General features: G+C 38.4%; 1 protein-coding gene across 1 annotated transcript in view; it reads left to right on the top strand.

Moving 5' to 3' along the window:
• The first annotated feature begins 731 nt into the window (after window positions 1–731).
• Window positions 732–13,914, top strand: part of DLC1 (DLC1 Rho GTPase activating protein) — a 77,833-nt gene continuing 64,650 nt past the window's right edge. Inside the window, exon 1 of the mRNA XM_053458727.1 lies at window positions 732–1,022. Within this exon, the coding sequence (XP_053314702.1) occupies window positions 908–1,022 (115 nt within the window). The 5' untranslated portion in view covers window positions 732–907. The remainder of the gene's footprint in view (window positions 1,023–13,914) is intronic.

Genomic DNA, 13,914 nt, shown 5'->3' with positions numbered 1-13,914 from the left:
CATCTAATTAAAACATGTCCTTGAACCTGATGTGTGCCTTGAAATTTACAGTGGAGGCTTGAATTTGATTGTTGCTATACCATTTCCCAGCAAAGATAAGTCTTATAGGTATTTGCTTTTATTTAAAAATGGCCAACCCGTCCTCTATAACAATTCATTTATCTAAACTACAAAATGACAACTATAATTTCTTCCATAATGATCCAATTCTTTGTTCTTGTATTTTGTAAGGTAAGAGCATTCCTTACGGAATAATTGGATACTGGTTCAGTTATTCAGATAAACACATTTTTTCAGTCGTGTAATACATAATGGGTGTTTTGAGCAGTATTTAAAAAATGTGACCCTTCAAGTGTAACTTTAAAGTAACTGGGTAACCCACAGAATGTTCACCAGATGACCCCTTCCCAAAGTAGCATTCCTGCCCCCCTTCCTTTTTGCAGAGAAAAAACCCAGAATGTGTGCATACATATTAAATTCTGATTTCAGCAATAATATATATAAAATCAACGATTTGTCAGTAACCAAAAATGTTTTATTATTACTATACTCCTGCAAAATGTTATTGTACAGGGGGAAAAATATTTTATTTTTTAAGTGAAAAGCGAACCCTAATTAAACGAGTGTATCTTCAGCCTTTTGTAAAGTATTCCAGATGTACTAATAGTAGTGTACTTGGCAGCTTATCAACATTTTGCCTGCAGTATGAGCTATCATCCTCTCTCTGCAGTGAGCACTGCAATGCCTGATTGCTGAAGGGTAAGCCTTTACCTCTCCATGAAGACTGCAGGATTAAGACATTCTGTAAATGCATTTATTTACAGATGTAACTAAGGTCCGAGAAGGAAGAAACGCTGTATAGAAGCCAATTGTTGTAGCTTGGTGGAAGTGGGTGCCATTCTTTACAATGGAAAGGATGCCGAAAGCTCCTTTAAGGAGATCATTCAGTGATCATATCAGAGACTCCACTGCCAGGGCTCTGGATGCTATCTGGAAAAACGCAAGAGAAAAACGCTTGGCAGGTGAGAGACTTCCTAAAATCTCTTTGAGCACTATGCTCTGATAATCGGCATCTAAAAGGTTAACTATAAGAAATGCATATTGTTGTTATTTTTTTGTTATTTACTGAAATTCGACTTTGTATTATCACTGTTGTTGTTATTATTATTCTCCTTTGAAGGAATGGTGTTGTTCAGTTACAGGATTCATACTTTTATTTTATCGCGAGTGAGGTAATTACACAGATAAAGTTATCTATCAGATCTGGAAGTGGTTTAGTGTAGAACGGGTTACTACACTCTAGTGATTTACAACTTGCAATAAGCCTGCTGTGTTTTATTGCCAGAGAAGGTGTCGGTTGGCATATATGAGCTATGCAGTGAGAAATGGCTGGCATTTCCTTTGGCAGCTTCCCTTTGATTTAAATTCCAAGGTTGTATTAGATTTGCCAGAAGCAATTTTTTTTTTTACGAGAGAGTGGTTTCATATTTAAAGCTGTTACCTCAGCAGCTCCAGAAAACCAAAAGGAACTTGAACGATATCATGAATTAAATCTGGATCAGGAAATTCAGCCACAATAAGGACAGGAAGTATAGTCAGGAAACTGCTTTCAAAATGGTCCAAGAACACAGGATTAAAAATAGATAAAATATTGTTGACTTAGTGATTGGCTTATCTCTTTGGCACGGACTGGTGTGAAGGTTTTGTAATTGAGTGATTTGGTGCTTCTTTGGCTAAATAGAGGTAAAACAGACGTTTTCCGATAGAGACATTTTTTATACTTTTATCCTTCTTGAATGTGCTGAAATGCACACTCCAGTGCCCAGGCAGCCTTTTAAGCAAATAATGCATATTATAGCACTTTGTAAATACTTTCTTTACCATTGGCCGAAAAATAATCATTTACCTTTAGTAGAAGCTGCAGTTTCACATCTGTAGCGCCCACCTCCAGTGCTTGAGTGGACTGTGATGGGTGCAGCATTTCCCAAATGATATGTTCTAGAGAACACATATACTACATGTTAAATAATAGCATGAAAACTCAAATGGACATGAAAGTACAAATGGCAGAAGGGGTGTCCGCTTTATTTTTATGTATATGATTCTTGCAAAATCAAAATGGCGCTATGTTTTTTGTATTTTGTATTCCATGCACCTTTTTACTACCATGCATTAGTGTTCACTGGCAGGACAGTAGTGAGCAGTACATCATCATTGTATTTCTTCAGTGTTTCTTTGGTGGAAAACCATGCACATTTATGGCTCCATGCACACACACGCACACATACATGAACACTTAACATTCAAAGACAAAACAAATCTTGTGCAGGAGCTGCATTGCATGTAGCACACTGAGCACCTGCCTCCTAACCCCGGAGACATTCAACTATAGACAGATTATCCATTAAGGCACCAGGTGCTCCAATGGCCCCTCGCCATGGGTCTACTGTGCCTCATACTTAATCAAACACTGATGGTAAAGCCATCAGACAGTTTAGGGAATTAAATGAAAAGATGCAATTAGAAGAAGATGTGTATGAGAGTTGGGGGAAAGATGTACTACTTCACATCCTCGGAAAAATGCCTTCTGTGTTGCCCTCTTATTCCTTCCTGAAGTCATAGGTTTAATGAATTAATCTGGTCTGTCAGAAAAACAAGGGAGACCATGGTGCCACTTATACGTGAGTTTCAAAAGGTGACGTTTTCAATACCTTTTAATATACACACAGGTTCTGCATGGACCCTAGTGAGCAGTAAATATACCAATGGTTTACCAACATCAGGAATCTGTGTAGCATTTCTCATAATAATAATGGAAAATGTATAAATGTATGTGTTTGGCTAATTTCACATTACATATGCTTGTCTGTTTCTTTAACTCTTTGAACAGTAATGTTGACACAGGAGGCTGATCTAAATTATTTAAACAATTCTGCTCCGGCTATGAGAGGCAGGTGCTCAGTTGGGTCAAATATCGTGATTATACATGATGCTGCACTAATAGCGCTGCTCTCGCACCATGTGTTCAAGTTGACCTGCAGGTAAGAGTGGGGGAGGAAAGGTGTATATACCTAAACATCCTGTAAATGGGGACCAATCGATGTTACTTGCCTCCCAGTTGCTGAGCTAATCAGCCTGCATCACCTACCATCCATGTTAAAGATGAATGTGTCAAGCTTACATTTATACAATAAGACTCAATCAGGGAAGCCGAGGATTGCTTGATGCACCATAAAATGTTGTATATCGATCTTGTTGTATCTAAAACTTACCTTACCATGCATTAATCATTTCTGGCAGCCTTCCCAGTATGCATAAAACCTGCTGAATCATCTTTTTGTTTAATGTGCGTGTAACAGGTTCTGTAAATCACATGATTGAAACGTATAAAAAATTGTCCTTTGACAGTAGTATAAATTTGGTGAGGTGCCATGTTAGCGCAAGAAGAAAACCTGGCAAGTGTTTTTGCTTGCAAGTTCTTACTGGAGTAACCCTAAAGTAGACAAAGTTGGCCTTTTATTGCGCCAAGATAGAAAAACATGTGCCATCACATACATTTCCAGGACCTCTGGAATGTCTAGAGATGCAAAAATTATAAGATCTCTAGCCAATTACATCATGGACATTGCCACCATTAAATGATAATGCATATATCAACCACTGTGAAAGTAACATGGCGGCAAGGAAGGGGTTGACTGGCCAAGGTAAATGATAACAAACATTAGCTGGCTTTGTCTGGTATCTTATGTCTATATTTTAGTCTACTACACACTGCCTAACTATTTTAATATGAAATATGTAACTTATGCCAATACTATTAATTTGAAACCAATCTACACATAACACAAAACCTTTGATGCAGGAAAGAAGAAATGGGTACACAGGGATTATGTGCTGGGAATATAAATTCAAAAATGTAGAAAAAATGCATATAAAAAAAAGTTTAGGGGCATTTTGTTATCATTGAAATATATGTTCAAGCAAACCAATTTATATAAATCAAGACAAGTAGTGTAAGATAACCATTTCTCTTCTACAGTTATGGAAAGCACCTGTTAAAAACTGTATAAATCATCAACAATATTATTATTCATCATCTGAAATATTTCCACCAGCCTGCACTATTTCAAGAGCAATTAGTGAAATGGTGAAACATTTTCAGGGGAAAAGGAATGTGTGTTGATTTCTGCCCTTTCATTTTCCAGAGTGGCTGTTCTGTTCATCTTCTATACTCAAACCAAAACATGTGAGGGAGTGAGTGGATAGATACTATTGTGCTTTATCTGCACTAGATGGAATGCTTTCTTAGCATAATGCATAATTGAAATTAGTTCTAAAACCTTTACAAATAGAGATGCAAACTGGATCTTTTTTTACTTAGTTGAGTAAAGATTTCTATATCTGTATTGTGACAAACCCTGTAGCATGAGGGCCATACATGTCACATTTAGGGGTCCTAAGCACAGTCCTCTAGGAAAATCACAGTCAGGAACACCAAGTTGTAACAAAACAGCGCTTTATTTTAATCGCTGAAACCCAAAAACAAAACAAATCATAAAAAGAAAACCTAGCTCCCAATTGGAGCCCTCTATAACTGAACTATGCTGGTCCAGACTGACCAGCCTAATCACCCACTAACTCAACCTCCCAGCCAGACCCAGCTACGCCAGGCTCTGGAAAACCTCCCCAGACAGCACACACAGGTCCAGACAGGTATTGCCTCACTTGGCTCAGGGATGGTCTTCTTGTTCAGGGCCTCTCCTTGCCCTGGGAGCTCAGGGAAACTTCCTCTTCCCCCAACAGTCTCCCTGAGTATCAAGCTCCAGGGGTTTTTAATGCCCAGCACCTGTGCCTGATGCCGGCCTCATAGAAATCCCGTACTGGATCCTGCAGACTTCTAGCCTCCTGGAAAAGCCGGCATGGATTTTCCACAGAATGGGGGAATGGAGCATTGGCCTACCCTCAGTGAGAAGGGGATGGGGGGGGCACCAGAGGAGTAGCCAGTGCCAGAACACTTAAGGCCGGCTCTGGACCCATATGTATAATCTGCATAGCAGCTGTACCCAGATGCCATGCTAATCATCTCCCTGGGGTTTACACTGTCACAGTATGTATGAAAAATCACATACACAAACATAATATTATAGTTATCTTCTCCAATAAAATGTAATTTTCAATAGATTTTCCTGTTTTAAATCCCACGTGATATAGCATGTTTCTTCTCATATTTGTCTGGAGCCCTAGGTACACATAGCCCAACATTCTTTGGGTACTCCCCACTACCCTTAAACATACATATTTAAAGGGTATGTTGGTGTCACATAACCTAAAACCATGCAGGGCTTGAGCACTACAAAACTACAAATGTTACTCTATGGGCACATGTTTCTCATCTGGTTTCTAATCCAAATGCTGAGAGTGTTCCACCAAAATAACCAGTAGTTTGCCCACTTCATATGTCCCAAACCCTAATTTTCCCTGTATGTGGCGATCTCCCCGAACATTCCTTCTATGGCCAACTCACCTAGCACTAATGAAGTTAAACACTTAATGGAGTTCATACAATATTTGTAAATCAGGACTTGTTCATGTCTTCTTAAACAAGGCCTTCCTGCAGGGGGATTTTTTGTTTTTTTACTTTAAATCAACTTGAAAAGAAAAAAATATAAAATCATAACAGCGACACCTGAAATTGAGGTCCAAGGCAAACTCTCAGGTTTTGGCAGCCTTCCCTTTAGCATCCCAGCAACCACAGAAACAATCTGTCATGTCAAATGTTGCCTTTGGCTTCAAATATCTTATCATGATCTGGTTGACAAATGTTCAGTTTGTGCTCTGTCTTCAAGAATAAGTTTAACAATTCTGCTGGAAAGTTATTTTAGCTATTGTTAGAAAAAAAAATGAACACACTGTTCCTTTTATGATTTATAAAGATTAGAGATAGTCCTGTTTGAGTACACTGGAGTATAAATAAGCCCGTGAAAGGAAGATAAGCTTCAATTTCATTTCCCTGCAGACGGAACAATGTAATCTTCATTTGCTTGGAATGAAGAGAAGAATGTCCTCAAAAGAGAAACATCCACCACATTTGTGTTTTTCACTCACTCCATCTGTTTCCCTTCAATTATTTTTTCTCATTATACTCATTATATTTGATACATTTTGATTAGGGTAATGATTTGCTTTTACAGAATACATCTGGCTGCTGACACAATGTAAGACCCTCTGGGCATATTATTTTCAATGTCAATTAGCTTTCAACCAAAATGGTTGCGTACACAGCTCCAGAAGGACATGACAAATTTACTTATAGGATTTAATTTCATGCTACCTTGGGTCAAAGTATTTTTTTTCATTAATGCATTTGACATGGGAGGGTGAATCCTATTTGTTCATTTTATTCTATATTTTTATATAGGGCTGGTCTTAGTAACAAATGTCCCATGTAACTAAATCAGAGGGGCACCAGGCCTAAGGTTGCCTCTGGCCCTGACTTTAGAAGGACAACCTTGGAATAAAGAGACAAGTTCTGAAAAGCACTTCACACTCTTTTTCCTGGGAAATGAGGAGTTGGGGTCTCAACATAGTCATGTGACATTGACAACTTGCTTTCCCTGTCATGCTCCCATGTTGGGTTGGAGACTGCCATCAGTCAATCAGTTTAAAAGGACCTATCGTTAAAATAGATTGTCACTGGAGACAAATGTGTATCTTTATATTGTACTAGCAAATGTATTGGGGAAAATATAGCTAAACGACTTCAACTTCGCGTGACTGTAACATTTTATTTACATGCACTACTTATTGTAATACGTTGCCACTGTGAACTACTATATTAAGTGCTGCAAAAATGTTGACATTATGTAATGCATACAGTATATAGCTCATTGTTAATAATGATTTCAATTACAAAGCACAGTTACATACATTATATGATGTAATTATTGAGTTTAGGTGTTTCAGCCACACCCATTGCTAACTGATGTATAAAATCAAGCACAAAGGCAGCCATCTTCATAGACAAACATTGGCTGTAGAATCGGTCATACTGAGTCGCCCAATGACTTTAAACAAGACTGTCATAGGATGCCAAAAGTCAGTTTGTGAAATTTGATGAACAAATCTACGTTTGGCAGAGGTCATGAGAATGCTACCTATGAGAAAGCGTAGTGCCTACTGTAGGGTTTGGAGGAAGAGGGACAATGGTTTGTGGCAGTTTTTTTTAACGTTTGGGCTGAGCCCATTAATTCCAGTAAAGGGTACTGTTAATGCCACAGTATACAAAAACATTTTACACAATTGTATATTTCCAACTTTTTCCACCAGTTTGAGGAAAGCCCTTTCGTGTACCAGTGTGACAGTGCCCCCGTGAACAAAGCAAAGCCCAGAAAGCCAAGTTTGGTGTGGAGGAACTCTAGTGGCCTCCTAAGAGCCCTTAATTTAACCCCATTGAACACCTTTTGGGATGAATTGGAACCACTAAGCTTGGCTCGCCCCTAACACTCTTATACCATAAGGTGACACACACATGCTAGCAACATATGTTGAAACATGTACACTCAAAAGCTAGTAAGCAATACACAGTCTTATTAAGCATATATGCTCACACACGCTAACACAGTATAGTAACGCACACTTTAACACTATAGACATTTACTCTCCAATACCATGAACTTACACACACCCTCACTCTGACACCATACACTTAAACATAAATATACATACACACTTTGTCTCACTCTCCTATCATCATTGCGGCTCGCACAACTATCCTCACCTTTTACACAGAGTGTAGCCCTGTCATTTCTGCAGCTTGTACTCCCCGTGTGAGCTGCCATGCTGCTTCTGCCCTACTACCACAGTCACTTAATGCAAATTGTATTTTCCTGCAGGACTGCTTAGTCAACAGGGCACCTGGGTGTCATGGTGCTGCATGCCCATCCTAGGATGCCCCTGCAGGGCTTTATAACGGTTACAGATTAAATCAGATTTAAGGCATATATCTTGGTGTTACGACACTGTCCCTATTCCTATATCCAGCTGCCTGCAATACTCTACCTGGTGGCGGCATCTGGAATCGAGGAACACCGCCACTCCTGACAGGAGAACAGCAAGATTCCCCTGAAGCCCTCCGGTGGATCCTGAACCAAACAGTTGCCGCTCCCATATAAAACCTCTGATCAGTAAGATATTAGGGGGCAAGGGAGGCAATTGTAGGAGGCATACCAGTATGTATGAGGTTCAGGGTCCCTTCATTAGGATGACCTGGATGACCCAGTTTTCCATACACCAGGACATTTCACAGCAGGGAGCTGGGAAGAAAGGCACTAGCCAGACGGCTGGAGTGTTTACCTTGCGCAGGATAGGGGAGTGGAGGGTATTGCATTTCAATGAGGGCTGTGCGTATAAATATGTGTCCTGTAGCTCGATAAAGTGTCTTTTGTTTGCACCCTTCATGAAGTCTCGACTGATGTTTGGGCGGGGAGCTATATATAACTGAAGACTCTGGGGAAAAGGGAGAGACTTTAGTGGAGATACTTGGTCGAGTACTGGAGCTCTGCCATACTTGGTATCCTTCATCTGTGTTAAATGTTTAATAATACTAAAAATGCATATGGTTATTGAGAACAGTAATGGTCTGTAAGGTACTTGGATAAGCAACAGAAATCCACTATCTGTCTGGCTTTTGTCCAAGATTGTAGTGTTAGAGTGTTCAGGTCAGAACAATCCAGATTATGTTGTTCTTATTCTTTGTAAAACAATTCACATTTTTATTTGCAATTTGTCAGTACCTCTAAGCTTTCCCTTTAGATTACTTTTATTTATAGAGTGCCAGCAGATTCCGTAGCAATGTTAAAAAGGTGAAGTGAAAATTAACAATAACAGTATACAAAACTGACAATAAGACTAACACACATTAAGACATACTGGTAGAGATAGAGAATCATATCAGCCTTATATTACAACTGGAAAACACTAACCTCAACTGAAAATTGTATTGGCTGGTGTCTGAAATGACCTGTAGACTCAATTGAGTCAAATTCCATTTTACTGTACCCATTTCATTAGAATACACGAGAATAGCATACATGTAAATCCCAACAAAGTAAACCATTAGTTTTTTACCCCGCTGGTACACACAAGGTTAAATGGTTCCCTTTGCACCATCTTCATAAGTCCTTTTCCAAACCATTGCTATGACCACTTATTTTGTGGAATATAATTAGTGCTGTGTATCTAACCTAATAATACTTTTTTTGATTTTTATCTGTCAGCCAAAACATTATACGGCCCAAAATATTTAACTGATCAATACGACAGAACACAACCTTGACATTTGCAATATGTGGGGTCTGCTCTATTTTACAAGAGGTCACTGACTCCAATACAAGGTCACCATAGTATGCAAAATATTCTTATCTCTTGCAAACTATCAAGTAAATGTAAAAAAAATCTTGCAACACTGTTACAGAAAGGAACAGAAAGGCAACATATATAAATCAAATGCACTGTGTAGCTCTAGAGCTCCATGAGGAACAACAGTATAGAAGTATACAATAACTGTGTAGAATATTTAACTGTATCCAATAGATGATTCCATAAATGTTATGTTAGAGTTAGTGCCCAGGAACATTATATTCTGGTGAACTTTGCATGTGAACACAACAAATATCCTCAAAACAAAATTATAAAATAACAGTCTAGCTCCGAATTTCACCCCTCTCTGGCCTATACTAAGGGTGGCGCTTCCAGGTACACCCTTCCCCTCGTTCCTTCAGTTGTTTAATTCTGCCATTTTGCAGAAGTTCACCGGCCAGAATAATGAAGACAGATTTTCTAAGAAATTTCTGTACCTCTTTTTCTCCATAAATCTATATGGATTGTTATGGCATCTCTGTGCATCTCCACAGGGACAGCCTCTGCCTTTCCATCAATTGGGTAAAGTGTGTGCCCAGAGGCTCCACACTTTTGAGGACATTCAATGAGAGGCCATGTCCATGGAGAAGCAGATGAAGAAAGAAGACATGAGGAGAAGCAGGAGCAAAGAGATGAGAAGACAAAAGAACAAGAACATGCAAGAGAAGTAGGGGAGCTGCAGGCCAAGGAGACAACGACAAGTGGTTGGCGTAGAAGGTTTCATTGGGGTTCCCTCCTCGTTTTTGGAGATTCGTACAAATTGACTAAATTGGCAAATTCAAAATTCACATGAATCCAAATGCACAAGTGTAATTATACATATATATATGTATATACGTGTATTCTGTAAATAAAAATATATAGGTTTATTTAGGGTAAAGAATTATTTAATATAGGACTTGGTAAATATGACAGATCCATTTTAAATATATTGCAAATAACAACCTTTAAGAAGGGCTGTAGTACAATATTCGGGTACTTAGACATACTAGTAGCCGATACATTATATGGTCACGCAGGTTGAATGAATCTGCAACTTCTTTGTAGCCAATGTGCATCTTATCCTCCCTTGCTTATAATTATCAACAGTACAGAGACATGAAAGCATTGCACCTTCCATTGGCACATACATTCTGCTGCTCTGAAAATGACAGTCCTAGGTAGCTTTACCACATCTGGCCTTTTTTCCCAGGGCACACATACATTTTACATAGGCATAATGCTTTCTCACATGAGCAAAGATTTATGTATTTATTTACGACCAACCCAGAGCAGCACCCCAGCTGCCGTCTCCTTACTTACCACGTTTAAAAGGCGTGCCATGTTTTATTGATTTACATGTTGCAAATACTATATGGTATGCAGTCAATTTCACTTGCTTTGAGAGAATTATTACATTGTATCACAGGACAAAATGAAAGATGCACACTATGAAAAACAATAACAAAAGTTTGTTATTGCACGCCATGATTTTAATACAAGTCAGAACCTTGCATGTGCTTCTCAGTATATGGACTGTAGATGTGTCCTGGAAAAATGACGTGGTTATCCTAGTGGTGACATCCCAAATTTGGACCCCGATCTCTCCATATGCAAGGACATAGGAATCAGATATCTCTGTCGAATATAGACTGATCTTCTGTTAAATATAATTTCCAATACTTAAGAATTACACAGAATATGTATCTTTTTAAATAAATCTAAGGTTATGTGTTATTTTTTTCAGCATTTACTCCTTATGGGCCAGATCCAGCTGGCAGGAGGAAAGCTGATGCTGTAATGTGAGTTTGGAGAGCAGATGTCCTTAAACCACTAATTGGCTTCAACAAACATGTCTTGATGTTCTTAAATTTCATTGTCATCTTATTAATGCATGAAACAGAATATTCATATGGTCAAATAAATCTTTATTTCATACTGATTTTGTACAGTTTGGTGAAAGGTTGATTTTTCATTGTCATGCAAGCTTTCTTCAGGCACGGGATTTCCTTATTTGACCAATCTGTATGTTGAAAATAAATTAATGTGTGAAGAAGCTTTTTTAAATAAAAAAAAATAAACTGCACACACACCCCTTGTAACTGAAGACCCGTAAATTCATTCACCCCACTAACCTAAAACTAACCCCGTAAAGAGCAATAAAGGGAAAAAACTAAAAATTAGTACAGAAAGGGTAGGGGGTAGGTATTTTGTTTTAAAAATGGATCCCTAAATCACTCCACTCTACCCATCCCCCATTCTCTAATGACCTATAACTAAAAAAAATACAAAAGAGAAAAAAGATCTTACTCTCTCCCTTCAATATTGGTAAGCCATGGAGGGGGGGGCAGTTCACAAGAGCAGGGTCTTCTACTTCTTCTGTACCAGTGTGTCTTAACATGTTAACGATGTTGTCAGTTTTGCATATTGTCAATTTAAATTCTACCCTATTTTAATAGTTCTATGGAATCACATAGCACTCCATAAATAAAAGGTAATAATCTCTTTGGTTTGTGATCACTGAGATCACAGCGCATGCGGTTATTTGATAGTCACGGTTATCACTTGAAAGGGGATCAAGCTATTGGTTCCACCAGGACTACCTTCGTCATGAACCAGTCTCTTGTACTGAGCCAGCAGCATCAAACACAAAACTTGATTAAATGTGACCCAGAAATGTAAGTTACAAAGAAACAAGGCATTTGTGGGTTTTTTTCACAATGCTAGTTATAAATTGCACAGTTGACTATTTTGGATCACTTAGATCTTTTTTTTACAAGCAATGGCATGAAAAAATACGTGCCTTCTAGGAAATCCTAAAGCTTCTGTTCGTAAATGTTGATACCAGAATATTACAACTGTGTACATCAAAGAGAACAGAAGCAGAACTGCAGATTTCGAAAAGTATGTGAAGGTACTTTCTGTAATTATTACCAAACGGGAGTTTCTTTAAAGTACGCAAGATGTGTGCTTGTTAAAAATTGTTGTGTGCCTCCATAATGAGAAACAGAGACCCAAAACAGTTTGCGTAGGAAAAGGCCATTTGGCATATGGTAAAATAGAAGCGATGATTTCATTTTTTGACACAGCTGTAAGTCCTGGATTAAACATTCCATACTAATCGGGTTTATTTGCAAATGGCTTGTTAAGTGTGGCTAGCATTTTTTTTATGTTCTTCCTCCATTTGCTTTTATTGTAGTATACAAGCAAAAATGTATTGAAAATGCTTGGGATTTCAAGATTTGTACATTGAAATCTACAGTAATTTTCGTGATGTGTCAGATCTATAATATGTAATTTAATTTTTTAAATATTTTCTGAAACAATTGTTATATGCAAATTAAATGCCTTCTGCTTTAAAGCTCACATAAAAAAAGTAAATTAAAGAGGTATTTAATGCAGCATATATCATTTTTAAAACACTGAAGTACCCACAGCTTCTATACACCCTGCAGAGTGTTTCTATGTACCCAAACAATGTTTATTGAATTGACTTGGCACATTTTCTTACCCAGCAGACTAATGGCACAGATTGGGTGCTGGGTTTGATCCAGCACCCAATTGATAGGAAATAATGAATTGGGAGATTGTAAAAGTATGCTCCAATAGCCTAAGAATGCAAAAGACCCAGTGATGCCAACAGACAGAACCTCCAATAGATGAATGGGTAGCATATCATTCCAGTAGAGGTCAATATAAGAAAAAGTGGACATTACTTCTACTTGAACATTAAAAAATGTATTCAGAAGCAAAAATTCCCATGACTTTCTAGGAAACCTTGTATTTCTCCCAATTATTTGGGATTGCCAATGGCTGGACTGGCTGCAGTGTGCAAAACAGGGCACATGTCTGGTGGGCCACTGGCCATGGACTTATTAGTAGTTGCCAAAATCAACTAATAACTTTTTGGTAGCATTCTAGCCTCAGTTCTGACTCATTGATGACCTCTTGATGTACTCAAAGCTCCCTAAACAGACTATTATGCATATCATGCTAGTACTAGTGGCATTACTAGTGACTAGGATTCAGTTATTTCTTTCTGCACTACATTCCAGATCTGTGTACTGTTCTTGGCCCGTCTGAGCCCTGGAGTCCCAGTCCAGTTGTTAACTCCTGTCTGTCTTCCTGCTGTTCTTTTTCCATGTTTTGCCCATCAGGGGATTTCGCTCAGCAGATAGGGATAGCTGGTTTGCAGCTAAATCTAGGTGGCCTTCTTGTATCTTGGGGACTGTGGTTGTCTAGGTGAACATTGTACCCTCTTTGGGGACAACGAGCTCTCCATTGTGGATCTGTACCCTGTGTACCCTATATCTGGTATGACACTACGCTAATGGAATATGTATACTAAAATGTTTCAGTTTATACTCAATTGGACTTGTTCATTTCTTTTAAGGTATATTAACCTATGTTTTTAGTGGTACTGAGCATCAGTTTCTATCCAAGTTGTGTTATACTACAGCTCTCTTGACAAACTATTAACATAATAGATGTTAATAGTTAGTTGACATCTTGATGTTT

This window comes from Spea bombifrons, chromosome 1, assembly GCF_027358695.1.
Source record: "Spea bombifrons isolate aSpeBom1 chromosome 1, aSpeBom1.2.pri, whole genome shotgun sequence".
Classification (NCBI taxonomy): domain Eukaryota; kingdom Metazoa; phylum Chordata; class Amphibia; order Anura; family Pelobatidae; genus Spea; species Spea bombifrons.
This window is presented reverse-complemented; position numbering and strand designations above follow the sequence as displayed.